This window comes from Oncorhynchus tshawytscha, linkage group LG02, assembly GCF_018296145.1.
Source record: "Oncorhynchus tshawytscha isolate Ot180627B linkage group LG02, Otsh_v2.0, whole genome shotgun sequence".
NCBI classification, from domain to species: domain Eukaryota; kingdom Metazoa; phylum Chordata; class Actinopteri; order Salmoniformes; family Salmonidae; genus Oncorhynchus; species Oncorhynchus tshawytscha.
Window position 1 is genome coordinate 49,480,980 of NC_056430.1, and position 27,967 is coordinate 49,508,946.

The 27,967-nt window shown below is 41.4% G+C and overlaps 1 protein-coding gene across 1 annotated transcript in view; it reads right to left on the reverse strand.

Moving 5' to 3' along the window:
* The window catches only part of vstm2l (V-set and transmembrane domain containing 2 like), a 64,977-nt gene extending 41,379 nt beyond the window's left edge, over positions 1-23,598 (reverse strand). Inside the window, exon 1 of the mRNA XM_024386049.2 lies at positions 23,256-23,598. Coding sequence (XP_024241817.1) covers positions 23,256-23,373 — 118 coding nt within the window. The 5' untranslated portion in view covers positions 23,374-23,598. The remainder of the gene's footprint in view (positions 1-23,255) is intronic.
* Between the last annotated feature and the right edge of the window lie 4,369 nt (positions 23,599-27,967).

Below are 27,967 nucleotides of genomic sequence, written 5' to 3' on the forward strand. Positions count from 1 at the left end.
AACCCTCCTGTGTAATGATCATGCTGTTTAATCAGCTTCTTGATATGCTGCACCTGTCAGGTGGATGGATTATCTTGACAAAGCAGAAATGCTCACTAACAGGGGCGTTAACAAATTTGTGCACAACGTTTGAGAGGAATAAGCTTTGTGTGTGTATGGAAAATTTCAGGGATCTTTAATTTCAGCTCATGAAACATGGGACCAACACTTTACACATTGTGATTTCTGTTCAGTATCCAATGTAGGCTACAGCAGAACGTACATCAGAATATATAGGCCTCCTACTTGTGATAACATGAAGTGCATATTCAGATTAACTTCACAGTACAGAACAAGTATGTAAAGGAAAAAGATGTTCCTACCTTAGTTTTCAAAAATCTCCCTCAACACAGACATTTCCTTGTGCGTCTTCTCCCTATTTCTTGTTTTGCTCCTGGTGTCTGTGACATCTGTGTCCTTTAGAAATCCATGATCTCACATAGGGAACTGGCTTGAATTTGATCAGGGTTGGGATAACAAGGTTCAGAAAGAGAAGTCCTGATATGGTGGAGGAAAGCAGAGGGGCGCAGGATGAGGTGCAAATCAGATTCATATGATAAAATCCTCACTTGCATTCTACATTGGTGCTGACTGCCACCAACAGCTCTTTAGGTCCATCTAGAATGGCACCTTTATCGTTACCATGATTGTACCTGTAGTACCTGTACTGCCTGTAGGCCTGTATGACCCTAAGTGGACTGTCAATGCCAAACCGCTGGCAGAGAGATTCAAACTCTGTTTCTCTGTACATTGCTCCTGCGTCATCTGGCCAGTATTGCGCGTAAAGCATCTTCAGCTCCTTGATGAACTGTCTGTATCCTGTATTGTCCACCGCCTGTCCTCCTTGAGATAACATTCTAGCCTCCATGTTCCTCGCCAAGCCCTTGTAAAAATCCCTCTGATTAAGGACTCTGTCGCTGGGTCTTCCACCATTCAGTTTGACTCCTTGGAAAGAGTTCTCAATCCCTCTCTGGCTGAGTTGTGTGTGTCGGCCTGGCTGCTCTGCCATTGCAATGTTTCCCTGATGACTGCCCTGTGTGCAGTAATAATTGTGCAATCTCTCTTTTGGAGCTCGAGTGACAATTCAGATAGTTCTTGAAGAGTATCAAAGATAAAGCCTAGATTGTTAACAAACGCATGCGACGATATTTGCATGGCAAGACCACTTAAACTCGGCGGGCATCCTCAGCTGCTGTGGTGAAATGCTTGTGAAGAGCTGGGTAATTTTTCCACACAGACTCTTACAACTCAAAAACTGGATGCCACCCATCAAAGATCCTGCCGTTTTTGCACAGCTGAATGTCTAAACTCTCTGTGCACTCTCTTAGCTTCATTTGTTTTATGTTGGATATGCTATGAACCGTATATAGCTTGTCCATAAGTATTTTAAAATAATTGATTGCTCTCATCTCTTTTACCACATTACCTACTGCGAGCTCAAGCCTGTGTGCCGAGCAGTGCCAAACGGTTATATTAGGGAAGAGGGCCTGAAGCCTTGTTACTACCTCGCTCTTGCATCGCAGCATGACAGACGCACAATCACACGTCATTCCATTGAGGGTTTTTTCAGTAAACTTCACACCCTCTAACGTAGATAACAGATTACGGACAATTCCACCAGCAGATACAGTTGAAGTCGGAAGATTACATACACCTTAGCCAACTACTTTTAAACTCAGTTTTTCACAATTCCTGACATGTAATCCGAGTAAAAAATTCCCTGTCTTAAGTAGGTTAGGATAACCACTTTATTTTAAGAATGTGAAATGTCAGAATAAATAGTAGAGAGAATGATTTACTTCAGCTTTTATTTATTTCATCACATTCCCAGTGGGTCAGAAGTTACCATACACTCAATTGGTATTTGGCAGCATTGCCTTTAAATTGTTTAACTTGGGTCAAACGTTTCGAGTAGCCTTCCACAAGCTTCCCACAATAAGTTGGGTAATTTTGGCCAATTCCTCCTGACATAGCTGGTGTAACAGAGGTTTGTAGGCCTCCTTGCTCGCACACACTTTTTCAGTTCTGCCCACAAATTGTCTATGGGATTGAGGTCAGGGCTTTGTGATGGCCACTCCAATACCTTGACTTTGTTGTCCTTAAGCCATTTTGCCACAACTTTGGAAGTATGCTTGGGGTCATTGTACATTTGGAAGACCCATTTGCGACCAAGCTTTAACTTCCTGACTGAAGTCTTGAGATGTTGCTTCAATATATCCACATCATTTTCTTGCCTCATGATGCAATCTATTTTGTGAATTGCACCAGTCCCTCCTGCAGCAAAACACTCCCACAACATGATGCTGCCACCCCCGTGCTTCATGGTTGGGATGGTGTTCTTCGGCTTGCAAGACTCCCCCTTTTTCCTCCAAACATAACGATGGTCATTATGGTCAAAACAGTTATATTTTTGTTTCATCAGACCAGAGGACATTTCTCCAAAAAGTACAAACTTTGTCCCCATGTGCAGTTGCAAACCGTAGTCTGGCCGTTTTATGGTGGTTTTGGAGCAGTGGCTTCTTCCTTGCTGAGCGGCCTTTCAGGTTATGTCGATATAGGACTCGTTTTACTGTGGATATAGATCATTTTGTTCATGTTACCTCCAGCATCTTCACAAGGTCCTTTGCTGATGTTCTGGGATTGATTTGCACTTTTCACACCAAAGTACGTTCATCTCTAGGAGACAGAACACGTCTCCTTCCTGAGCGGTATGACAGCTGCGTGGTCCCATGTGTTTATACTTGCGTACTATTGTTTGTGCAGACTGTGGTACATTCAGGCGTTTGGAAATTGCTCCCTAGGATGAACCAGACTTGTGGAGGTCTACAATTTTTTTTCTGAGGTCTTAGCTGATTTCTTTTGATTCTCCCATGATGTCAAGCAAAGAGGCACTGAGTTTAAAGATAGGCCTTGAAATACATCCACAGGTACAGCTCCAATTGACGTCAATTAGCCTATCAGAAGCTTCTAAAGCCATGACATAATTTTCTGGAATTTTCCAATCTGTTTAAAGGCACAGTCAACTTAGTGTATGTAAACTTCTGACCATCCCCCCATTCCTCTCATCCGCCATTGACAGTTCTCTGGCTCGTTTCAGGTTCGATTCACCATTTTTTTCAGGATTTTTGGACTTGAAAATCTTCATTAAAGTTGATTGCCTTTGCTTATCCATTTTTTATTTGTCTTTTCCATGTTTAAAATTCAGTAGGGAGACTACTAGCCTATGCTATCTGACATGATTACGTAGGGACCTCTTCACTAGCTGACCACCACTGCCAAGACCTGCTTCAAAATCAGTTACTTACCTTGCCGGCCCACCCCATAACCTATATGTACAAATAAGAGAGCAGGTCTGAAATCAGTGTGGAAGGATAGTATGGTTGCACAGAAGGATCACCGTGCTTCTACATTATGGTTTTTCAGGGAGGCGGGAGAAATGACCAGGATGCAACTTGATTTAACTCTGATCGCTTTAAAAAAAAAATGTTTACAATGCAAACAGTGAACAAATTGTATAAATAATGCTGTGAGACGTACCGTAGCCGGTCAAAGAGGTGCCGGAACGAACAAGGTCAAATCTGAGAGGTGCCGGATCTCTGTTCTGGCAGGATATGGCTCAAATTAAGCATTGCCGGCACCTACTACCATACTCAGTTCAAAGGCACTTTTGTCTTGCCCATTCACCCTCTGAATGGCACAAATACACAATCCTTGTCTCAAGGCTTAAACATCCTTTTTTTTAACCTGTCTCATTCCCTCCATCTACACTGATTGAAGAAGATTTAACAAGTGACATCAATAAGGGATCATAGATTTCACCTGGTCAGTCTGTCATGGAAAGAGAAGTGTATATTATTATAAGTCTGTATTAGTATTGGTAGATTTGGTCCAGGCTCATTTGTTTCCAGCCCCAGATAAGTGCATTCGTCTGGGGTTTCGTGGCCACTGCTCATCCGACGTGTACAGGTCTGTAGGTCTAACACCTGTGCAGCTAGGCGGAACATTGCATGGCATCGGAAGGGAAGGTGAAGAAGTCAGGTCTAACAACACCTGGCTCCTTTGACACGTGTGTCTGGGTCTGCCCCGGTCCTGCCAATCTCACAGCATCAGGTCTCGGGAAGGATTCACAGAGAAAAGACGAGGGAAACGGGGGGAGGGAGGGGCAATGTCAAATCAAATCAAAATGTATTAGTCACATGATGCGAATACAACAGGTGTAGACCTTACAGTGAGCATACTTACTTACGAGCCCCTAACCGACAGTGCAGTTTCAAAAAATACGGATAAGAATAAGAGATAAAAGTAACAAGTAATTAAAGAGCAACAGTAAAAAATAACTATATATACAGTGGTGTGCCGGTACAGAGGCACCAATTAGTTTAGGTGCTATGTACATCTAGGTAGAGTTAATTGAAGTGACTATGCATAGATGACAACAGAGAGTGGCAGTGGTGTGGGGGGCAGGCAGGCAATGTCGATTGTGTGTCCATGTGTGCCTGGAAGTTCAAAAATGAACACAGTACAAGACATAAGCTCTACCCTAGTAGGTAAAATGCGACATGGGACGTCATAATTGTTCACGACGACACCAAAACTTCTAGCAAAGATGGCACATCATTGTCTGGTAAGATATCCAGGTAACAACCATCAGAACAAAAACACCAGATGATCCGGATCAACACAACACCAGATGTATTTCTCCTGGTATGCTTAAAAAGCATGAAAAAAACAACAACATCTGTAGGCCTATACAACCTGACCATGACCTCACAAAATATGTTATTGTAGTTGAAATCCGTTTGCCCTAGGACACTCTTTTGTTGAATATTCTGTGCTGTGAGGGCATAGTCCAATATTGGCACCATTTGAAATCCCACCCAACAGAATGTCAATGCACTCTGATTGTTTCACCATGTAATCATTGTTCACACTAAATGTACCGTCTGGGCGTACTGTATCAGTTAATTATGCACAAAAAGTCTTTGAAATCCTCCTACACACTCTGCTTGGTGTCCATTTAATGAGTCTCATCTGCCCAGGCAGTTTGCATTGGCTTTCAATTGAATGTGGCTCTGGCTGTGAGAGAGGGGCCAACAGATTGGACATTTACACTGTCACAGCAGAGGGTCATGACAGAGACCTGGTGAGTGAGTGTAGCGGAATGACAGGTCTGACATGGATGAAGTGATGCACAGTGGTGTGTGTTGGAGGAGGAGGACACCGGGGAAAGGAGAGCTCCACTTTGTAGCCAAGATTGAACCTTGGAGGGTCAATCCACAAGATTTCTACACAAAAGTAGTTCTCTAAGACTCTATGACTGTATGATAGATTGGTCTGGGAATTTGTTTGTTTGTTAGAATTATACTGTTTTTAGGAAATCTCATGTTTCCTGTCAAATGTTTACTGTTAGTCTGACGCCAAAAAGAAGTCTATGTCACCAACGTCACATTTTGTAACATTCAGTCTCAGGAAGTTGGAAATACTTCAAATATAAAACTGTTGCATTTCAATATGACGGTCATCCGAGAGTCTTGTCGGGCCAATACACAGATTCTGAAATAGGCACATGCTTCTCTACCATGCTATCAATTGAATGTGGTGTAATAACAATTAGGCTCCTGGGGACTTTGGGGCTAGACATGGCACTGAATTTATGGCAAGGAGTATCAAAAGAAATGCTCTGAGTCTTTGATCTGATGAGAGGAGTCTTCAAGATCACAGGCAGTGTAACATTTCGATAAATAGGTCCACAGAACGTGACACTTAGCAGGGAGCCTGGGGGATTGGGCTTTGTGCATGCCTGCAAGGCCTTATCTATTATTGGCTGCATAAATCCTGGATATCCCCCATGTGAGGTTCAAGACTCAAAGGGTTTACTGTGAAAAACTGGTGAATTACTCACTCAAACAGGTGTATTGAAGACTCCATATTCGCAATTCTGAACTTTCATCTGTGGTAAAAAACTAGTTCCATGAGATGGAATTCTTCACGTTTGACTCTCTGATACCTGTGGTATTTACTGTAGGTACATGAACCATAGCATCCAAGTTGTGAATAACTCCTGAACAGCAAACTCTAAGTTCAACCAAATAGGCAATGGAACGGATATAGAGACAGACATAACCTTAATGCTGATCACATTAGTAGAAGTGTAGCCATTCTGCACTGCACTAACCATTACAGGTGAACCAGAAAAACCCTCCACAAGGCAGAGTGTTGAGATGAAGATATGAAGTCCAATGTTACCTTTGTTCCCCTTGGTCTTCTGATGGAGGGAAGTGTTGTGGGGAATTAACATTGGGTCAAACTAATGTTAGCCTAAATTAAACGAGTAAACCCAACAGTAGATGGTTTAAGAAAGTACATTTTAAACCACTACATTCCATGGGGTGGGACATTTTGAACTGATTCGTTTTGTTTACGCTACCTTTCTCTCTCCGACCCCTTTTCCAAATCATGGAAAAGGGGTCATGATATAATAGGTGTCATGGTATAATATTTCATATGGGTAGATCTACAGTTAAAATATACATATTTAATAATCGCTCCAATTACCAGATCTGCATATTGAGATGTGTTATTATTTTCCCATACTTGTCCTTCAGTGTCAAGGGCGATTCCAAATGAGGATTTTGTGTTCTTTCAAGGGTGTTGTGATGTGTAAAGCAGATACCCGTTATCAGTTATTGCCAGTTCTTCAAATGAGTATTTTTAATGCTAGAATATGGATGGCATGTGGAAATATGTTCTCTGCCTAATAGGCAACGTGTGAGTAATGGACATTTAAAAACTGCTCTTGTTGTTTTCAATTTCTTTCTCTCATTTCACTGACATTCGGATCTAATGAACTTGAAACAAACTGGGCTGATCTGCCTTTCCTCTGTTGTGATTGTCTGAATGTGAATAATGGCTCTATTCAATCAGATCCGCTTCAGCCGACATCCACATAGCGGTTGTTTGGCGGTGACGGAGTTGGAACTGCGTCAGAGCTGTCAAATCCACAAGCGGCTCCTGGCATTATACCTAAAGCGGACAATGCCAGTGGCTGAACGGAGTCACATTAAGAGAAATCCCATGCAGCCCACTTTCTTGTTCTGAACTTTTGGCTTTGTGAGGAATGATGGCAAAAGCAGTTCCAACTTGAAAATTAAAGAGAGCCGCACACTCTGGGAGCTCAGATGCAAAAAATGTAATTACCAACCTTTCGACAGCCAAGCTGTCTTCATCAGCAGTTCCAACACCAGCAACACATCTGCTATGCTGCTGTCTGCTATGACTGGTTAAGGCTTGATCTGATGGAATCTAGGCCTAAGTTAGCCTATAATGTTATTTCTGAACTTTTCTTCCATTTTCATTGGCAAGGGAATCTAATGAACTGAACAAAATGGTCTGATATACCTTGTGTTGTGATTGAAGACTGCCAACTTACAAAGTGAGAAAATAATGAGCTGCTGTATATGAATATCTGCACACTCTTGTTTTTGCTGTTCGGTTGACTTATTGATGGTGAGGATGATGATTGTATTGTCGTTGATGTTATTATTATAATTACAACTATTATTACTCTTATTATAGCTATTAATATGACCGTTTTTATGATTAATGCCAATATGAGTAATAGTATTATTACTTATTGGTGAAGATAACAAGGGAATAAAAGGTAGGAACTTGGTGGTGATTAGGTATTTATCACGTTTCAGGTAAGATCCAAATGCAGACTGTGCTGAACAATGTTTATTACAGCAACAGGGGCAGGCAAAAGACAGGTCAAGGCAGGCAGGGGTTGGTAATCCAGAGTAGTGGGGCAAAAGTACAGGCCGACAGGCAGTTTCAGGGTCAGGTCAGGCAGAGGTAGGTTATCCAGAGTAGGGGCAAAGGTACAGGATGGCAGGCAGGCAAGGGACAAAACCAGGATGATGAGAAAAAGAGACGAGGGAAAAGCAGGAGCTGAGACAAAATGCTGGTTGCCTTGACAAACAAGACGAACTGGCATGAACAGAGAAGACAGGTATAAATACACAGGGGATAATGGGGAAGATGGGTGACACCTGGAGGGGGGTGGAGACAATCACCAAAACAGGTGAAACAGATCAGGGTGTGACAGTATTGATGATGGTTGTCGTTGTCAGTATGGGTATTGACAATAGTGGAGGAGGATTTAAAAATATATTTTGTGCGTAACTTAACTTATACAGTACGTCCAGATGGTAAATGTAGTGTGAACAATGATTACATGGTGAAAAATCAGAGTACATTGACGTTCTGTTGGGTGGGATTTGAAATGTTGTCAAATTGTACTGCTGTCACAGTGCAGAATATTCAACAAAACAGTGTCCTAGGGCAAACTGATTTTAATGGCGTCAATAACATATTGTGAGGTCATGGTCAAGTTGTATAGGCCTACAGATAGTTTTTTTTCATGCTTTTTAGCGACCAGGAGAAATACATCTGGTGTTGTGTTGATCCGGATCATCTGGTGTTGTCTGGTGTTTTTGTTCTGATGGTTGTTACCTGGATATCTTACCAGACTGTCATGAACGTCGTCAGGGAAATGAAATGACCAGACCAAGGTGCAGCGTGGTGAGTGTACATTCCTTTTTATTTTGAATGTCACCAACAAAAACAACCGTGACACTTACTAGGGCTATACAGGCCACTAACAAAGTCAACTACCCACAACTAAGGTGGCAAAACAGACTGCCTAAGTATGCTTCCCAATCAGAGACAACGATAGACAGCTGTCCCTGATTGAGAACCATACCCGGCCAAGACGTAGAAACAGAAAACATAGAAATAAAGAAACTAGAATGCCCACCCTAGTCACACCCTGGCCTAACCAAAATAGAGAATAAAAGCCTCTCTATGGCCAGGGCGTGACACAGATAATAATATGCCATTGCTAGACGTCTTGGTGTCATCGTGAACAAAATATACATATTTTCCTTGTGATAAGCTGATGCCTCTACAATTAGGGAACCAATTTACAACCAGACAATTATGACGTCCAATGTCGCATTTTACCTACTAGAGTAGATCTTATGTCTTGTACTGTGTTCATTATTGCTCTTCCAGGTACACATGGACACACACTCAACATTGCCCCCCCTCCCTCGTCTTTTCTCTGTGCAACCTTCCGAGACCTGATGCCGTGAGATTGGCAGGACCGGGGCAGACCCAGACACACGTGTCAAAGGAGCCAGGTGTTGTTAGACCTGACTTCTTCACCTTCCCTTCCGATGCCATGCAATGTTCCGCCTAGCTGCACAGGTGTTAGACCTACGGACCTGTACACGTCGGATGTGCAGTGGCCATGCAGGGCCACGAAACCCGGGACAAATGCACTTATCTGGGGCTGGATACAAATGAGCCTGGGCTAAATAAAACAAACGCTCTATGGAACACTGCATCGGCTGCTGTGTTCTATAATATAATATAAAATGCCATCTAGCAGATGCTTTTATCCAACACAACTTACAGTCATGTATGCATACATTTTACATATGGGTGGCCCCATGGGGAATCAAACCCTCAACCCTTGGCATTTGCAAGCGGGGTACGCTACCTACTGAGCCACACATAAGTGCCGGTGCTCCACAGCTCCTGGGTGCCAGGTCAATATATCAACCCATCAGTGTCTGGCCTGATAAATCAAATCAAAGTTTATTGGTCGTGTACACAGATTTGCAGATGTTATCGCAGGTGCAGCAAAATGCTTGTGTTTCTAGCTCCAACAGTACAGTAATAATACCAACCAAAACAAAACAATATGCATGTTATCCAAAAAGTAAAAAATAAAGAAATGAAGAAATATCAGAACAAACAATGTCAGAGTATATATATATATCACCGATCCTCCACCAGATTTCACACTGGGTGCGAGACACTGTGGCTTGTAGGCCTCTCCAGGTCTCGCACCCACTGTGAAAGTTGGTGGAGGATCGGTGATGATCTAGGGGTGCTTCAGCAAGGCTGGAATTGGGCAGATTTGTCTTTGTGAAGGACGCATGAATCAAGCCACGTACAAGGTTGTCCTGGAAGAAAACTTTTTCCAGCCGGACAATGCTCCATGCCACACAGCCAGGTCAATCAACGTGTTGATGGAGGAGCAACTGATCAAGAACCTGTCATGACCAGCCAAATCTCCAAACCTGAACCCCACTGAAAACCTCTGGAATGTGATCAAGAGAAAGATGGATGGTCACAAGCCATCAAACAAAGCTGAGCTGCTTGAATTTTTGTGCCAGGAGTGGCATAAAGTCAACCAACATCGATGTGAAAGACTGGTGGAGAGCATGCCAAGACACATGAAAGCTGTGATTGAAAATCAGGGTTAATCCACCAAATATTGATTTCTGAACTCTTCCTAAATTAAAACATTAGTATTGTGTTGTTTGAAAATGAATATGAACTTTGCATTATTTGAGGTTATTTTTTTTGAGGAACACTCTGCATCTTTGTTGTTATTTTGACCAGTTGTCATTTTCTGCAAATAAATGCTCTAAATGACAATATTTTTATTTGGAATTTGGGAGAAATGTTGTCAGTAGTTTATAGAATAAAACAACATTTTTAATTTTACCCAAACACATACCTATAAATAGTAAAACTCATGTTGCACAGGTCTCTTAATATTTTCCAGAGCTTTATATATACAGTATATATATATATATATATATATATATATGCAGTACAAGTCAAAAGTTTGGACACACCTACTCATTCAAGGGTATTTCTTTATTTTTACATTTTATACATTGCAAAAATAATATTGAAGACATCAACACTATGAAATAACACTTACGGAATCCTGTAGTAACCCAAAATGTGTTAAACAAATTAAAATATATTTTATATTTGAGATTCTTCAAAGTAGCCACCCTTTGCCTTGATGACGGCTTTGCACGCTCTCAACCAGCTTCGATGTAGAAAGTAAAGGAAAACCCTTGTGTCCAAACTTTTGACTGGTACTGTAAATATATATATATATATATGAGAGAGAGAGAGCGAGAGAGAGAGAGAGAGAGAGAGAGAGAGAGAGAGACATATGTATACTATGCCTCCCTTTGACTTCTTCCACATTTTGTTGTGTTAAAGCCTTGAATTTAAACTGTATGAAATCGAGATTTTTTTGTCACAGGCCTACACACAATACACAATAATAGCGTTTAACATAATTGTTTTATGACTACCTCATCTCTGTACCCCACACATTTATCTGTAAGGTCCCTCAGTCAAGCAGTGCATTTCAAACACAGATTCAACCACAAAGACCAGGGAGGTTTTCCAATGCCTCGCAAAGGAGGGCACATTTTGGTAGATGGGTAAAAATGTCAAAAAACAGACATTGAATATCCCTTTGAGCATGGTAAAGTTATTAAAAGTTGATTGGCGCACCAGTTTTGAAAAATATTTTTTTGCTATATCTAAATGGGTCCTAAAATTCAAAATCAAATCGCGAAATGATCCATAAGTATGACCATCTTAAAACAATTCCATAATATGAATATATGTATTATTTTTTAAAGTAGACATTGAATATCCCTTTGAGCAGTGGTGAAGTTATTAATGACTTCTAGAGTCAATTGACGCACCGGTGCGTCAATCTAAGTAACATAATTTTAAAAATCCACATCAAAATCTATCCGTTTAAGATAGAGATATCTGTCTAATAATCCACCAGATCTGCCTGTCGCGGCCTTCCGCATCTGCGGTGGAAGAGCTACAGCGGAGTTTGTGAGACCATGAGATATCCTGAAACTGGTCTTATCACAAAAACGTCTATAGCCTCCAAACGGTTTGGCGTAAAATCGATTATGACCACTCTATGGAAAGGGGAGACTCTCACGAGTGTCACGGGACTTGTCCGTAGGTAACTGGTACCGGCTTTAAAAATGTAATGTAAGTATAGAGGTAGTTTTGTGTCTACGCAAAAAAAGGTGTTACATATGTGTAAAAAAAAGAAACTTTCTTATAGACTATTAAATAACTTCACAGAGCTTCATTGTTCTGTGCGTGATTTCCTACAAGACAGGAATGTCAGTGTTCTGCCATGGCCAGTGAAGAGCCCAGATCTCAATCCCATTGAGCAGGTCTGTGACCTGTTGGATCGGAAGGTGAGGGCTAGGGTCATTCCCTCCAGAAATGTCCGGGAACTTGCAGGTGCCTTGGTGGAATAGTGGGGTACACCTGCTTCTACACCTGCATTGCTTGCTGTTTGGGGTTTTAGGCTGGGTTTCTGTACAGCACTTTGAGATATCAGCTGATGTACGAAGGGCTAAATAAATAAATTTGATTTGATTTGATTTGATTTGGGTAACATCTCACAGCAAGAAGTGGCAAATCTGGTGTAGTCCATGAGGAGGAGATGCACTGCAGTACTTAATGCAGCTGGTGGCCACACCAGATACTGACTGTTACTTATGTTTTCTGTTAGTAACATGTCTGTGGAACTTTTTTAAGTCTCAGTTGTTGAATCTTGTTGTGTTCATACAAATATTTACACGTGAATTTTGCTGAAAAGAAACGCAGTTGACAGTGAGAGGATGTTTCTTTTTTATGTCCTAGATATAGGACCGACACTTATGACTTATTTTTGGACTGTCTTTTTTGCCATTTATGAATGTATTATTGAAAATGTTTCTATGGGCTATAGTAGTAAAGGTTAAATTCAACATTTTATCAAATAATTGTTTAATATTTTGGGGGATACCTAAAGGGGTCCTAAAATTCAAAATCAAATAGCTAAATGATCCATGGTATGGCCATCTTAAAACAATTCCATGTCAGCTTAGAATTCCCCAAAGATACAGGAGTCCTTCCTAATCGGAGAGGAAGGAATGCACTTAGGGATTTCACCATGAGGTCAACGATGACATTAAAACAGTTACAGAGATCGGAGAAAACTGAGGATGGATCAACAACATGGTAGTTTCTTCACAATACTAATACTAATCTAAATGACAGAGTAAAAAGAAGGAAGCCTGCACAGCATAATAGTATTCCAAAACATACATTCTGTTTGCATTTAGGCAAAGAAATGTGACAAAGAAATGTACTTTATGTCCTGAATACAAAGAACTATGTTTGGGGGCAAATCCAACACAACACATCGCTGAGTGCCACAAGCATGGTGGTAGTTGCATCATGTTATGGGTATGCTTGTCATTCGCAAGGACTGGGGAGTTCTTTAGCATGAAAATAAATGGAATAGAGCTTTGCACTGGCAACATCCTCATCTTAGAGGAAAATCTGGTTCAGACTGCTTTCCCACAGACACTGGGAGATAAATCCACCTTTCAGTAAGACAATAACCTAAAACACAAGGCTAAATATACACTGGTGTTGCTGAACAGACAATGCTGAATGTTTGTAAGTGGCTTAGTTACAGTTCTGGAAATCTATGGCAAGACTTGAAAATGGCTGTCTAGTAATGATCCGAAACCAAATTGACAGAGCTTAAAGAATTTTTTCAAGAATAATGTGCAAATATTGTGCAAGACAGGTGTGCAAAACTCTTAGAGATTTACCCAGAAAGACTCTCAGCTGTAATCGCTGCCAAAGGTGGTTCTACCACGTATTGACTCAGGGGTAAAAAAAAAGAGTGCAATGCAGAGAGTAGAGTATTCAGAGAGTATTCATACCCCTTGACTTATTCCACATGTTATTGTGTTACAGCCTATATAATAGATGAATAGATAAATAGATGAAATATATTGTTTTTCTCTCAAACATCTAGACACAATAATGCATAATGACAAAGTGAAAACATGCTTACATTTTTTGTGTGCAAATTTACTGAAAATAAAATACAGAAATATCTCATTTACATACTGTGAGTTTTCACACCCCTGAGTAAACACGTTAGAATCACCTTTGATGGCGACGACAGCTGTGAGTCTTTCTGGGTGTGTTTCTAAGAGCTTTGCACACCTGGATTGTACAATATTTGCACTGCACATTACTCTAAAAAAATTTATTCAAGCTGTTTACACACCATTATACATAGAGTGCATTCAGAAAATATTCAGACCCCTTGACTTTTTCCACATTTTGTTACATTATAGCCTTATTCTAAAATGTAATAAATAGTTTTTTCCCTCATCAATCTACACACAACACCAAGTAATGTTAAAGCAAAAAGATGTTTTGAATTTTTTGCAAATTTATAAAATAAGAAAAACAGAAATATCACATTTACATACTGTAAGTATTCAGATCCTTTAATCAGTACTTTGTTGAGGCACCTTTGGCAGCAATTACAGCATCGAGTCTTCTGAAGTATGACGCTACAAACTTGGCACACGTGTATTTGGGGAGTTTCTCCCATTTTTCTCTGCAGATCCTGTCAAGCTCTGTCAGGTTGGATGGGGAGCATCGTTGCACAACTATTTTCAGGTATCTACAGAGATGTTCGATCGGGTTCAAGTCCGGGCTCTGGCTGGGCCACTCAAGGACATTCAGAGACTTGTCCGGAAGCGTTGTCTTGGCTGTGTGCGTAGGGTCGTTGTCTTGTTGTAAGGTGCATCTTGCCCCCAGTCTGAGGTCCTGAGCACTCTGGAGCAGGTTTTCATTAAGGATCTCTCTGTACTTTGCTCCATTCATCTTTCCCTCGATCCTGACGAGTCTCCCAGTCCCTGCCACTGATAAACATCCCCACAGCATGATGCTGCCACCACCATGCTTCACCGTAGGGATGGTGCCAGGTTTCCTCCAGATGTGAAGCTTGGCATTCAGGCCAAACAGTTCAATCTTGGATTCATCAGACCAGAGAATTTTGTTTCTCATGGTCTCAGAGACTTTTACATGCCCTTCAGAAAAGTCCAAGTGGGCTGTAATGTGTCTTTTACTGAGGAGTGGCTTCCAACTGGCCACTCCACCATAAAGGCCTGTGAGTGCTGCAGAGACCTGTCCTTCTGGAAGGTTCTCCCATCTCCACAGAGGAACTCTAGAGCTCTGTCAGAGTGACCATCAATATCTTGGTTACTTGGTTTTCTCGCAGTGTCTGTTGGGGTAGGGGCTCCCGAGTGGCGAAGGGGCTGTCACACCCTGGCCTTAGTTATCTTTATTTTCTTTATTATTTTGGTTAGGTCAGGGTGTGACATGGGGGATTTATGTGTTTTGTCTTATCTAGGGGTTTTTGTAAGTTAATGGGGCTGGCCCCGTTCTAGGTAAATTGTATGTCTATAATTGCCTAGATTGGTTCTCAATTAGAGGCAGCTGTCTGTCGTTGTCTCTGATTGGGAACCATATTTAGGCAGCCATATTCTTTGGGTATTTTGTGGGTGATTGTTTCCTGTGTCAGTGTTTGTGCCACACGGGACCGTTTCGTTGCCAGTTCACTTTATTATTTTGTATATGTGTTCATGTTCAGTTTTTCTTATTAAAAACCATGGACACCTACCACGCTGCATATTGGTCCGATCCTTGTTTCACCTCTTCAGAGGAAGAGGAGGAAATCTGCCGTGACAGGGGCTGCCGAATCACACCTGTCTTAGAGCTCTACGGACAATTCCTTTGACCTCATGGCTTGGTTTTTGCTCTGACATACACTGTAAACTATGGGACCTTATATAGACAGGTGTGTTCCTTTCCAAATCATGTCCAATCAATTGCATTTACCACAGGACACCAATTGTGTTGTAGAAACATACCAAGGATGAAAAATGGAAGAAGGATGCACCTTAGCTCATTTTCAAGTCTCATAAAAAAAGGGTTGAAATACTTATGTAAATAAGGTATTTATGTTTAAAATTTGGTATACATCTAAAAACCTGTTTTTGCTTTGTCATTATGGGGTATTGTGTGTAGATTTCTGATTTTCTTTTTTAATCCATTTTAGAATAAGTCTATCATTACAAAATGTGGAAAAGGTTAAGGGGTCTTAATACTTTCCAAAGGCACTGTATACAGTATAGATGGAGAACCTTGTTATAGACAGTATGGGCAGCATATGAATATAAAAGTTTTGTACATCAGTAGTTATATAGGATGAGCCATGACGAGAATACAGTATACTGAATAGATATAAAGTCAAATCAAATTGTATTGGTCGGATACACCAATTTGCAGATATTATCTGAGGTTTGTTGCTTTAATAGTGCAGTAACACCTAACAATACAAAACATTACACACAAAAAGTATGTAAACATTATTAAAGTGACAAGTGTTCAATGTCTCTATACACATAGGGTGAAGCAGTCTCTAAGGTGCTGGGTAGAGCACCAGGTGGTAGCCGGCTAGTAACAGTGTCTAAGGTTCAGGAAAGGGTACTGGGGGAGGCCGGCTAGTGATGACTGTTTAAAACCTGTTTGGGATAGGGGACAGCATTTTCACGTTCGGATGAAAAGCGTGCCCAGAGTAAACCTCCTGCTACTCAGGCCTAGAAGCTAATATATGCATAGTATTAGTAGTATTGGATAGAAAACACTCTGAGTTTCTAAAACTGCTTGAATGATGTCTGTGAGTATAACAGAACTCATATGGCAGGCGAAAACTAGAGAAAAATCCAACCAGGAAGTGGGAAATCTGAGGTTTGTAGTTTTCCAACTCATTGCCTATCAAATATACAGTGTCTATGGGGTCATATTGCACTTCCTAAGGCTTCCACTAGATATCAACAGTCTTTAGAATGTTGTTTTAGGCTTCTACTGTGAAGTGGGGGAGAATGAGAGCTGAATCAACCAGAGGCCTGCCAGAGTGGCATGAGCTGATTATGCGTGCACACATGGGAGCAACCTCCGTCCCATTGCAATTCTAAAGACAAAGGAATTCTTTGGAACATTATTGAAGATTTATGTTAAAAACATCCTAAAGATTGATTCTATACTTCGTTTGACATTTTTCTACGAACTGTAATATGACTTTTTGAAGTTTTCGTCTGAACTATCGCCTGGACTTGCCCGTGCCTCGTGAGTTTGGATTTGTTTACCGAACGCGCTAACAAAAGGAGGTATTTGGACATAAATTATGGACTTTATCGAACAAAACAAACATTTATTGTGGAACTGGGATTCCTGGGAGTGCATTTTGATGAAGATCATCAAAGGTAAGTGGCTATTTATAATGCTATTTCTGCCTTTTCTGACTCCACAACATGGCGGGTATCTGCATGTTTTTGTGTCTGAGTGCCGTACTCAGATTATTGCATGGTTTACTTTTTCCGTAAAGCTTTTATGAAATCTGACACAGCGGTTGCATTAAGGAGAAGTATATCTATAATTCTGTGCATAATAATTGTATCTTTTATCAAAGTTTATATTGAGTATTTCTGTAAATTTATGTGGCTCTCTGAAAATTCGCCAGATGTTTTCGAGGCACAACATTACTGACCATAAAGTTTCAATGTAAACTGAGATTTTTGGATATAAATATGAACTTTATCGAACGAAACATACATGTATTGTGTAACATGAAGTGCTATGAGTGCCTTCTGATGAAGATCATCAAAGGTTAGTGATTAATTATATCTCAATTTCTGCTTTTTGTGACTCCTCTCTTTGGCTGGAAAATGGCTGTGTGTGTTTTTGTGACTAGGCTCTGACCTAACATAATCAAATTGTGTACTTAGCTGTCAAGCCTTTTTGAAATCGGACACGATGGGTAGATTAACAAGAAGTTTATCTTTAATTTGGTGTATTGCACTTGTGAATGTATGAAAGTTCCGCTGCCTTTTCAGCGGAATGTTGTCGAGGGTTTACGCTAGCGGAACCCCAAGCCGTAAGAATTAACAGGCTGATGACCTAGAGATAGAAGCTGTTGATCAGTCTCTTGGTCCCAGATTTGATGCACCTGTACTGTGTCCTCCTTATAAATGGAAGCGGGGTGAACTGGCCATGGCTCGTGTGGCGGATGTCCTTGATGAACTTCTTGGCCTTCCTGTGACACCGGGTGTCATGGAGGGCAGGCAGTTTGCCCCCGAATAAATGCTTTAGTCTGACCTCACCACCCTTTGGAGAGAACTACGGTTGTGGACGGTGCATTTGCCATACCAGGTGGTATTGGTATTTGGTATTTATTAGGATCCCCATTAGCCGCTGCAAAAGCATCAGCTACTCTTCCTGGGATCCACATGAAACATGACATCATACATAGTACAGAACATTATTAGTCAAGGACTGAAATACATACACCTAAAACGTCACACATAGCCTACATATCAAAACATACGCCCAATATCTAGGTCTAATACATACAGTGGCGACCCGTCATTCAGGGCAGGTGGGCCCCACCTGTTTTGAGCATCACACTTTTAGGTTATAAATACATAAATAATTAATTTTTTTCATTAATTGGGGGGCTTGTCTGTTTTGCTTGATATTTTGGCATTAATACATGTCACATATCAGCTTGCAAACAATGTAAAAAAAAATGTAATTGAGTTAATAAAGCCATATACAAACATGGTCTCTTTTTTTATTTCTTGAGTAAGGCAGAATAGATCAGTGCTTTCTGTGGTGGTGGGGCTAGCCAGCAGAAAATACAGAGAGTTGAGCCTGATTGGCTCAGTTTTCTGTCATCATTGACTCAGTTTTCTGTCACTCATGGACAGTACGTCATTCCCAATTCTAAGGTTAGTGCTCAAAAATGTTTGCCCCTTGGGTTCTGATATATTAGAAGTTCCCTTCCAAGAAGGCTCAAGGTCAGTAGAAACCACATTTGTTTAAGTAAGTCTGCCATATCAGCTATGTTTTTCTGTGGCTTTGCTGGCATGCATCCCACTTTTTTTTGCCCCACCAAGATTTACATGCTAAAATTGCCACTGAATACATAGTACAATGCAAATTACAATACAAGATATAGAAAATGGCTGTCTCTTCACGGTCCCATTTGTGCAGTCAGGTGTTCTTTTACCTGTTTTTTTTAACCTGAAACTGGTTTTATTTCTAGCTTGAGTTACCTGGTGTGGCAGAGAGTTATATGTAGTCAAATCAAATCAAATTTATTTGCCACATGCGCCGAATACAACAAGTGTAGACTTTACCTTGAAATGCTTACTTACAAGCCCTTAACCAACGGTGCAGTTCAAGAAGAAGAAAATATTTACCAACTAGGCTAAAATAAAAGGTAATACTAAAAAGTAACACAATAATAATAACAATAACGAGGCTATATATCAGGGGCACCGGTAGCGAGTCAGTGTGCAGGGGTACAGGCTAGTTAAGGTAATCTGTACATGTAGGTGGGGGCGAAGTGACTATGCATAGGTACCTAACAAACAGCGAGTAGCAGCAGTGTACAATGGGGGTGGGGGCTAGAAGCTGTACTGGGCCATTCGCACTACCCTCTGTAGCGCCTTGTGGTCAGATGCCGAGCAGTTGCCATACCAGGCGGTGATGCATTCGGTCAGGATGCTCTCGATGTGCAGCTGTAGAACCTTTTGAGGATCTGGGGACCCATGCCAAATCTTTTCATTCTCCTGAGGGGGAAAAGGTTTTGTTGTGCCCTCTTCACAACTGTCTTGGTATGTTTGGACCATGATAGTTTGTTGGTGATGTGGACACCAAGGAACTTGATACTCTCGACCCGCTCCACTACAGCCCTGTCAATGTTAATGGGGGCCTGTTCGGCCTGCCTTTTCGTGGAGTCCACGATCAGGTCCTTTGTCTTGCTCACATTGAGGGAGAGATTGTTGTCCTGGCACCACACAGCCAGTTCTCTGACCTCCTCCCTATAGGCCGTCTCATCGTTGTCGGTGATCAGGCCTACCACTGTTGTGTCATCAGCAAACTTAATCATGGTGTTGGAGTTGTGTTTGGCCACGCAGTCGTGGGTGAACAGGGAATACAGGAGGGGACTAAGTACACACCTCTGTGGGGCTCCAGTGTTAAGGATCAGCATGGTAGATGTGTTGTTGCCTACTCTTACCACCTGGGGGTGGCCCGTCAGGAAGTCCAGGATACAGTTGCAGAGAGAGGTGTTTAGTCCCAGAGTCCTTAGCTTAGTGATGAGCTTCGAGGGCACTATGGTGTTGAACGCTGAGCTGTAGTCAGTGAACAGCATTCTCACATTGGTGTTCCTTTTGTTCAGGTAAGAAAGGGCAGTGTGGAGTGCGATTGAGATTGTGTCATCTGTGGACCTGTTGAGACGGTATGCGAATTGGAGTGGGTCTAGAGTATCTGGGTGGATGCTGTTGATGTGAGCCATGACCAGCCTTTCAAAGCACTTCATGGCTACTGACATGAGTGTCACAGGGCGGTAATCATTTAGGCAGGTTACCTTCGCTTTCTTGGGCACAGGGACTATGGTGGTCTGCTTGAAACATGTAGGTATTACAGACTCGGTCAGGGAGAGTTTGAAAATGTCAGTGAAGATACTTGACAGTTGGTCCGTGCATGCTTTGTGTACACATACTGGTAATACGTCTGGCCCAGCGGCTTTGTGAATGTTAACCTGTTTAAAGGCTTTGTTCACATCGGCTACCGAGAGCGTTAGCCAATGTCATGGCTCTATTTAATTGTTTGCGTTTCCCAGCCTCTGTTCTGGACCTGACGACTGCGAAGAGACCTCTGGTTGCATGTCTTGTGTTGTACCGATGAGTGTCTAAACTGTGTGCCAACTGCTTGAACAGACCGTTCGGTACCTTCATCACAACAATACATTGCACAAAGACCAACAGTAATGCAGACAATCTCTCCTCAACTTTCAGCCAGGAGAGACTGACATGCATGTTACGGACACTTTCCCTCTGTTTACATCTAAGTGCAACACGTTCTGCTTTGTTCTGGACCAACTGCAATTGACCTATGTCCTTCTTAGCTGCACATGACCACAAAGCTGGGCAGTGGCCCAGGGCAGGTTACTGGTACTTGACCATTTAGTCTATATGTTTTTACCATGACAGCTTGCTATTTAGGGTTACACCCACCAGTTTAGTCTCCTCAACTTGCTCAATAGCCAATAGGTACGGTGATAGAGCCCGGAAGGATGCTCTCAATGGTGCATCTGTAGCCTCCTGAGGTTGAAGAGGTGCTGTTGCAGCTTTTTCACCACACTGTCTGTGTGAAAGGACCATTTCAGGTTGTCAGTGATGTGCACGCAGATCAACTTGAAGCTTTTGACCCTCTCCGCTGCGGCCCCGTCGATGTGGTTGGGGGCATGCCCTCTCTGCTGTCTCCTGTAGTCCACGATCAGCTAATTTGTTTAGTTGACGTTAAGGTACGACTTAACCTCAATGGGATGCAGCTCTCATTTCGGTTGAGAAGCCAGTCACCTCCAAGAGTGAAACAAAAGGCAATTTTTTCCCAGGTCACCAAAGAGAGAACAGCGAATGAAGATAGTAGGATCTGAGTTATAGCTACGCTACAGTAGCCTATTTTGAAATGATGAGCTTTCCCCTTTTATGAAATTCCCACCCTGAGCCATTCTTTTTTGTGGCTGGTTACACGTAAGACCGGGGAGAGAACATTGCAGTTAAACCCCATTTTAATTAACTCCCTCTGGGAGTGATGCGTGTAATCGATTTTTCTACCCATCCAAGATTGTCAATTCATCCAGCGCCAGTATACGCTACACTCATTCATATTGATTTGGCTAAAGCTGACGCGCTAAGGACAGAGAGAGAGAGAGAGAGCTCCTGGGACAGAATAGGGAGACACAATGATAAAGTGTTTATCGCAGACGATCAAATTAAATTGTATAGCAGCCTGCAGTTAGAGCCAAAATACTGTAGAAACATCTTTGTGACAGGGAATATGGCAAAAATGCAGTGCCACACCAATTAGTAAGCTTCTACTGAGCTACATTTTATCTGAGTATGTACAAGCAGACTCATTGCTGGTAAGGTATTGCTGTTAAAATAATGCATCAACATATCATTGCTGTTCTTGTCCATTTGTGTTCTGCATTTTGTCATGTTCTATGTTTTGTGTCAACCCCAGGAAAAATAGCTGATGCTTCTTCAACAGCTAATGGGGATCTGAAAGAAAATCTGAAAAAAAATAATGAGTTCATTCAAAAAAAGTCCAGAAATCTTAATAAGATAAATTGGTTTATTCATGTTTCCTCCCAACCTAACTCCAGGGTCTCTCAGGGTGGTGGCTCATTAACATTTTGAAAACTAATTTTTGTAGATAACATGATTGATTAATACAGATTTTAAACTATTGCTTTGTCTGTCCAATCCATTACCAATGTCTCCCATAGGACGTTAGAATAGGGAACGATTACACACATCCATTGTCTCTGAGCAGGTGCTGGCTACTAAAAAAATCAACTAGAAAGTGAAATGAGACTCTGCACACTGCGCTCTTATGTGAGGTCTTTTTCACCCGTTATTCCCATAGTAACTTCCTAAGTAAGTCATATATTTACCCTCAACAGACCGTGACTAGTGCCCTCACACCTGCCATATACGGGTCTGAATCACCTGCCACCTATCTACTCCTTCCCTCCAAAAAAATCCTCCCTTAAAATCCCACCTCTGCCAACAATGCACCCCCCTGCCACCCTTGATTTCACAGCACGCAAACGAAGCAAAAATTGAAAAAGAAAATATATCCTCCAACAAACTTAAAATGACATGGATGATTTATAGCTTTGGGACATGAACATTGATTTTCCTCTTGTCTGTGTTGTTCTGTCAGTAAATTAGCCCAAGATGCATCGCTACCTAACTGGAAATACCATTTACGAAATCCAACAGCAATAGCTCAAAACAGTTGCTCCAAATATAGCATTGTCAGATATCAAGTTTGAACTGCCCCTCACAAAAATGGTCTTTGAGGTCATACAATTGTATTGCACAGTTGGATTAATGTAACAGTTGTTCCGGGTTGACATGAACTCATTCCCCTTTTCAATACTCAAACGTGCCATATAAAGGAATGTTGCGTTCATTAATATCACACATGTTTAATGTATTATAATAACAAAGCAATCTTCACAGATACAGGCTAAACAGTCCAGGGAAGTCTTAAGAGCCAAAATGATTAAAAATGCTATTCTGTCATAAAGATGTTAATGATTGAAGGATTTCTTTGATTTACGTGTCATACACCTAGCTACCGGTGCCCGGTCCACATGCGCTTACAAGACACTAGTAATGTGTGTCCCAGATAACTTTATACTCTAAACAATAGTCGCAACTATCATCACCATCTTGACATCAGTCAACCCCACCCAATCAGAATAGTCGCGAGTGCATGGCACAATGTATCAGTTGTATTAAATATACAACATAATGAATTGGCTACATAATTACCGACAGAATTAAACCTACCATTTCCAGATATATGATTGTCCACCTCGGTTCGCACAGTCGGTTTGTAAGCGGCGTTAAATTGAATATAGAGTCCCATATAATGTAAAATCCATATTATCACTCCAAATGCTCCCATTGCTTTTGTTCTTGTTTCAAGCCGTGGACGAAAAACTCACATTAGGCGGAGCACGCTCACTAAACAGTATCCAAATCCTTCCTGGATGACAGCACCCTCGGAGGTTAGATACAAAATAGAACCGGACAAAAATTGCGCTATGAGGCGCAAGGTGTACCCTATTCGCCTGCGGGATATTATCAGCACTGGTTCCCTGTATTTCTTCTGCAAGCAAGCACCTCCAGTAGAGGCGGACGGAGAAATACATGGGGACAAGTGCAGTGGCTTGCAGAGAAAGTCAATTAGGCGGAGGGATCTAGAAACATTATAGGCCTACTGTTATTAACTTTTATAACAAGTTACATTCGGGGATCTGAGGTTTTAACATCCTTTTTCTGAATACTCATTATAAAAAATATATGTTCAATAGTCAAAGCTCCTGTACAGTTATTCTTACTTCTTTACAAATATGTTTTTACTTGCTATATAGGCAACTCAAAAAGGTAGGCTAATGTGTATTTTTCTGGGCATAGGCAACGTTTACAATTGCAGTTGGCCTGTATTGCATTCCATATACCTAGCATGGCATAGCAATCTATCTATTCATCAGTTTATTCAAGAAAGACAACGACATTCAAATCTCCCCAAATCATAGGAAAAAAAAGCATCTCAAAATCATTATTTATTATTAACATCATTATCATCATTATCATTATCATCATTATCACTATAATATAATGGATATATTTGGTATATTTGATCAAATGTGATATTGGGTTAGGCATATGATTCTCAGCCTACTGCAAACAGATTGATTCCATAGAAATGCTACTTTATGCGAGACTGTCCTTTTCCAAACCACTAGAGGAATACATCAACCAACCTGCTGTCATCACATCTAACACATGGCCTTACAGCAGTATTAACCTAGGACTCAGCGCTACTGCAGCTGTTGGCCTAGCCGTACATTTCCTCCTATGGGGCTCGTATTGGCATGCAGTGAGCTCGCAGGCTCTTAATTAAGGGACACGTGTGGTTGAACACATAGTGTAGTTGAACACCTACACAGGGCATAACATTTTTTTTAAGCATGTGAGCCTCGTTCGTCATACTGAATGAGCTACGTTTGGCAACACTAGCTTCTATACAAGTTAATACGGGTTCTGCCCAAATAGAGATGTAGCTTGGTTCGATCTGCGTTATGTACTTTTAATTAGGACACAACTGCAGGTCTGCCGGTTGGATTCTTTTTATTTGCCCTGCACACGAAGAGACAACACACCATATTTTAGCCCTTGGCGCAGTCACAGCTTACAGGCACCTGCGCAAGCACATGGACACTCACTCAAACACTGTCCCAAGTACTCACAAGTTACAATAGGTACCCTAGTTAGTAGAGACAAATCAATCCTTTCTCTTGTAGAAAAGGCAAGTTTTTTTGCTGCTTACTGTGCTGTACAGCTGATCAAGCAAACACAATTCCTACAGTCATGAGGTCTCACCAAACCACAAGCTAACAGAGACCTTCTGATTCTCTGGTTACAGTTACACACAACACAAGACTGAGCTTCAAGTGTACTTACAATTGCAATTCGTTGAATGTCCCGACTCTCACGGAAACAACAGTGGCTTGGTTAACATAAAGTCTCCTTACAGTGGCCTACCCTCTTCAGTCCCTCTCTCACAACCTGTGCTATCTGTGAAAGCTTTACAGCACATTGCAAAGATAGATTTTCCTTGATTTTTGTCCAGTTTCAGTATACTAATTACTTGAGGAGATCTACTTAAAAGCATTTCAATTGTCAACAGGGTTGTAATTCAGTAGGCAGACACAAAAACAGAAAATGTGCTGTCTATACTAGTTGACATACTTACCAAGGCTTGGATACAATAACACATGTATTGATAATGTATCTCGAGGAATCAGCATTCTCTTGTTAACAATTCAACAAACTAAACATACCGACCTGCTAGTAGGCCTTCACAAGACATTAAACCTATTTAGCTCTATACGTTTCTAAGAAGTACAGTACCAGTCAAAGTTTGGACACACCTACTGTACTTTTTTACTGTTTTCTACATTGTAGAATAATAGTAAAGACATCCATGAAATAAGACATATGGAATCATGTAGTAACCAAAAAAAGTGTTATACAAATCTAAATATATTTTATATTTGAGATTTTTCAAAGTAGCCACTCTTTGCCTTGATGACAGCTTTGCTCACACTTGGCATTCTCTCAACCAGCTTCCTGAGGAATGCTTTTCCAACAGTCTTGAAGGAGTTCCCACATATGCTGAGCACTTGTTGGCTGCTTTTCCTTCACTCTGTGGTCCAACTCATCCCAAACAATCTCAATTGGGTTGAGGTTGGGTGATTGTGCCAGGTCATCAGGTCAGATCAAGCCAGGTCATCTGATACAGCACTCCATCACGCTCCTTCTTGGTCAAATAATCCTTACACAACCTGGAGGTGCGTTGGGTCATTGTCGTGTTGAAAAAGAAATGATAGTTTCACTAAGTGCAAACCAGATTGGATGGCGTATCACTGTAGAATGCTGTGGTAGCCATGCTGGTTAAGTGTGCATTGAATTCACTGACAGTGTCACCAGCAAAGCACCCCCACACCATCACACCTCCTCCTCCATGCTTCACGGTGGGAACCATACATGTGGAGATCATCCGTTCACCTACTATGTGTCTCACAAAGACACAGCGGTTGGAACCAAAAATATCAAATTTGGACTCATCTGACCAAAGGACAGGATCATTGATCTAATGTCCATTGCTCGTGTTTCTTGGCCTAAGCAAATCTCTTATTATTATTGGTGTCCTTTAGTAGCATTTCTTTGCAGCAATTCAACCATGAAGGCCTGAATCACGCAGTATGTTACTTGACCTCTGTGAAGCATTTATTTGGGCTGCAATTTCTGAGGCTGGTAACTCTAATGAACGCATCCTCTGCAGCAGAGGTAACTCTGAGCCAGTTTCATCATAGCGCTTGATGGTTTTTGCGACTGTACTTGAAGAAACTTTCAAAGTTCTTGACATTTTCCACATTGACTGACCTTCATGTCTTAAAGTAATGATGGACTGTTGTTTCTCTTTGCTTATTTGAGCTGTTCTTGCCATAATATGGACTTGGTCTTTTACCAAATAGGGCTATCTTCTGTATACCAACCCTACCTTGTCACAACACAATTGATTAGCTCATACGCATTAAGAAGGAAATAAATTCCACAAAATAACAAAGCACACTTGTTAATTGAGATGCATTCCAGGTGACTACCTCATGAAGCTGGTTGAGATCATGCCAAAAATTTGCAAAGCTCTCATCATGGCAAAGGGTGGCACTAAGGAGGACTATTTATCCTGTTGACAAAACTCCATCTGTGGTACAATGTTCAATGTGGGGGACAAACTGCTAGGAACATTGAAAATTATGCAGTTATGAGTATGTAGTATTATTTGCAGATTAAGATTATTCATCATTTTTCCCATCTAATTTCATTTGTTGAACTTCCGATTTCATATGAGGTTGAACTCCAGAGAGCAATATGAAACTATTCTTGTCAATGAGAATGAAGTGGTTTTATTTACACTGAGTGTACAAAACATTAGGAACCTTCCTAATATTGAGTTACAGACCCCTTTGCCTTCAGAACAGCCTCAAATCGTCAGGGCATGAACTCTACAAGGTGTCTACAGGTGTTCCACAGGGATGCTGGCCCATGTTGACTCCAATGCACACCACAGTTGTGTCAAGTTGGCTGGATGTCGTTTGGGTGGTGGACCATTCTTGATACACACAGGAAACTGTTGAGCGTGAAAAACCCAACAGTGTTACAGTTCTTGACACACACAAACCGGTGCGCCTGGCACCTTCTACCATACCACATTCAAAGGCACTTCAAAATGGTGTCTTGCCCATTAACCCTCTGAATGGCACAAGTACATCATCCATGTCTTAATTGTCTCAAGACTTACAAATCCTTCTTTAAACTGTCTCCTCTCCTTCATTTACACTTATTCTAGTGGATTTAACAAGAGGCATCAACAAGGGATCATAGCTTTCACCTGGATTCACCTGGTCATTCTATGTCATGGAAAGAGAAGGTGTTCCTAACGTTTTGTATACTCAGTGTATATTCTATATTTAGCTTTATCTGAGTACATGATATACATTTTTCAGTTTGAATATCATCTATTTGAGCATTTAATGAACATACAGCACTCTGTTATATCAAACCTGGAAATGTTTGTTTCTCTCAAGAAGACATACAGTAGGATTTGAACATTCCCTTTGAAGAGAAGTCAGAAATCCTGTCAAGGCCTTGAAAAGCAGTTAACCTTTAGGGTCTTGCAGAAACTCTCCCATTTTGACTTTTTGTCAGGTCCGTGTCTTTTTTTCTTCTCTCCAGGAGCTCCACTCCTCTCTGCTCTCTCCCTGGAAGTATCATGTCCAGGCTGCAGCCGAGGGAGCTGTGGGGGAAGTGAAACTGATGTATGCAGACGTGAGGCACTGAGAAGGACACAACACCTGCCTGGCAGCCCTGAGCTCCACACCTCCCGGCACTAAATGCTTTAGACAGCCCATCCAGAGATGTGGAAGGTA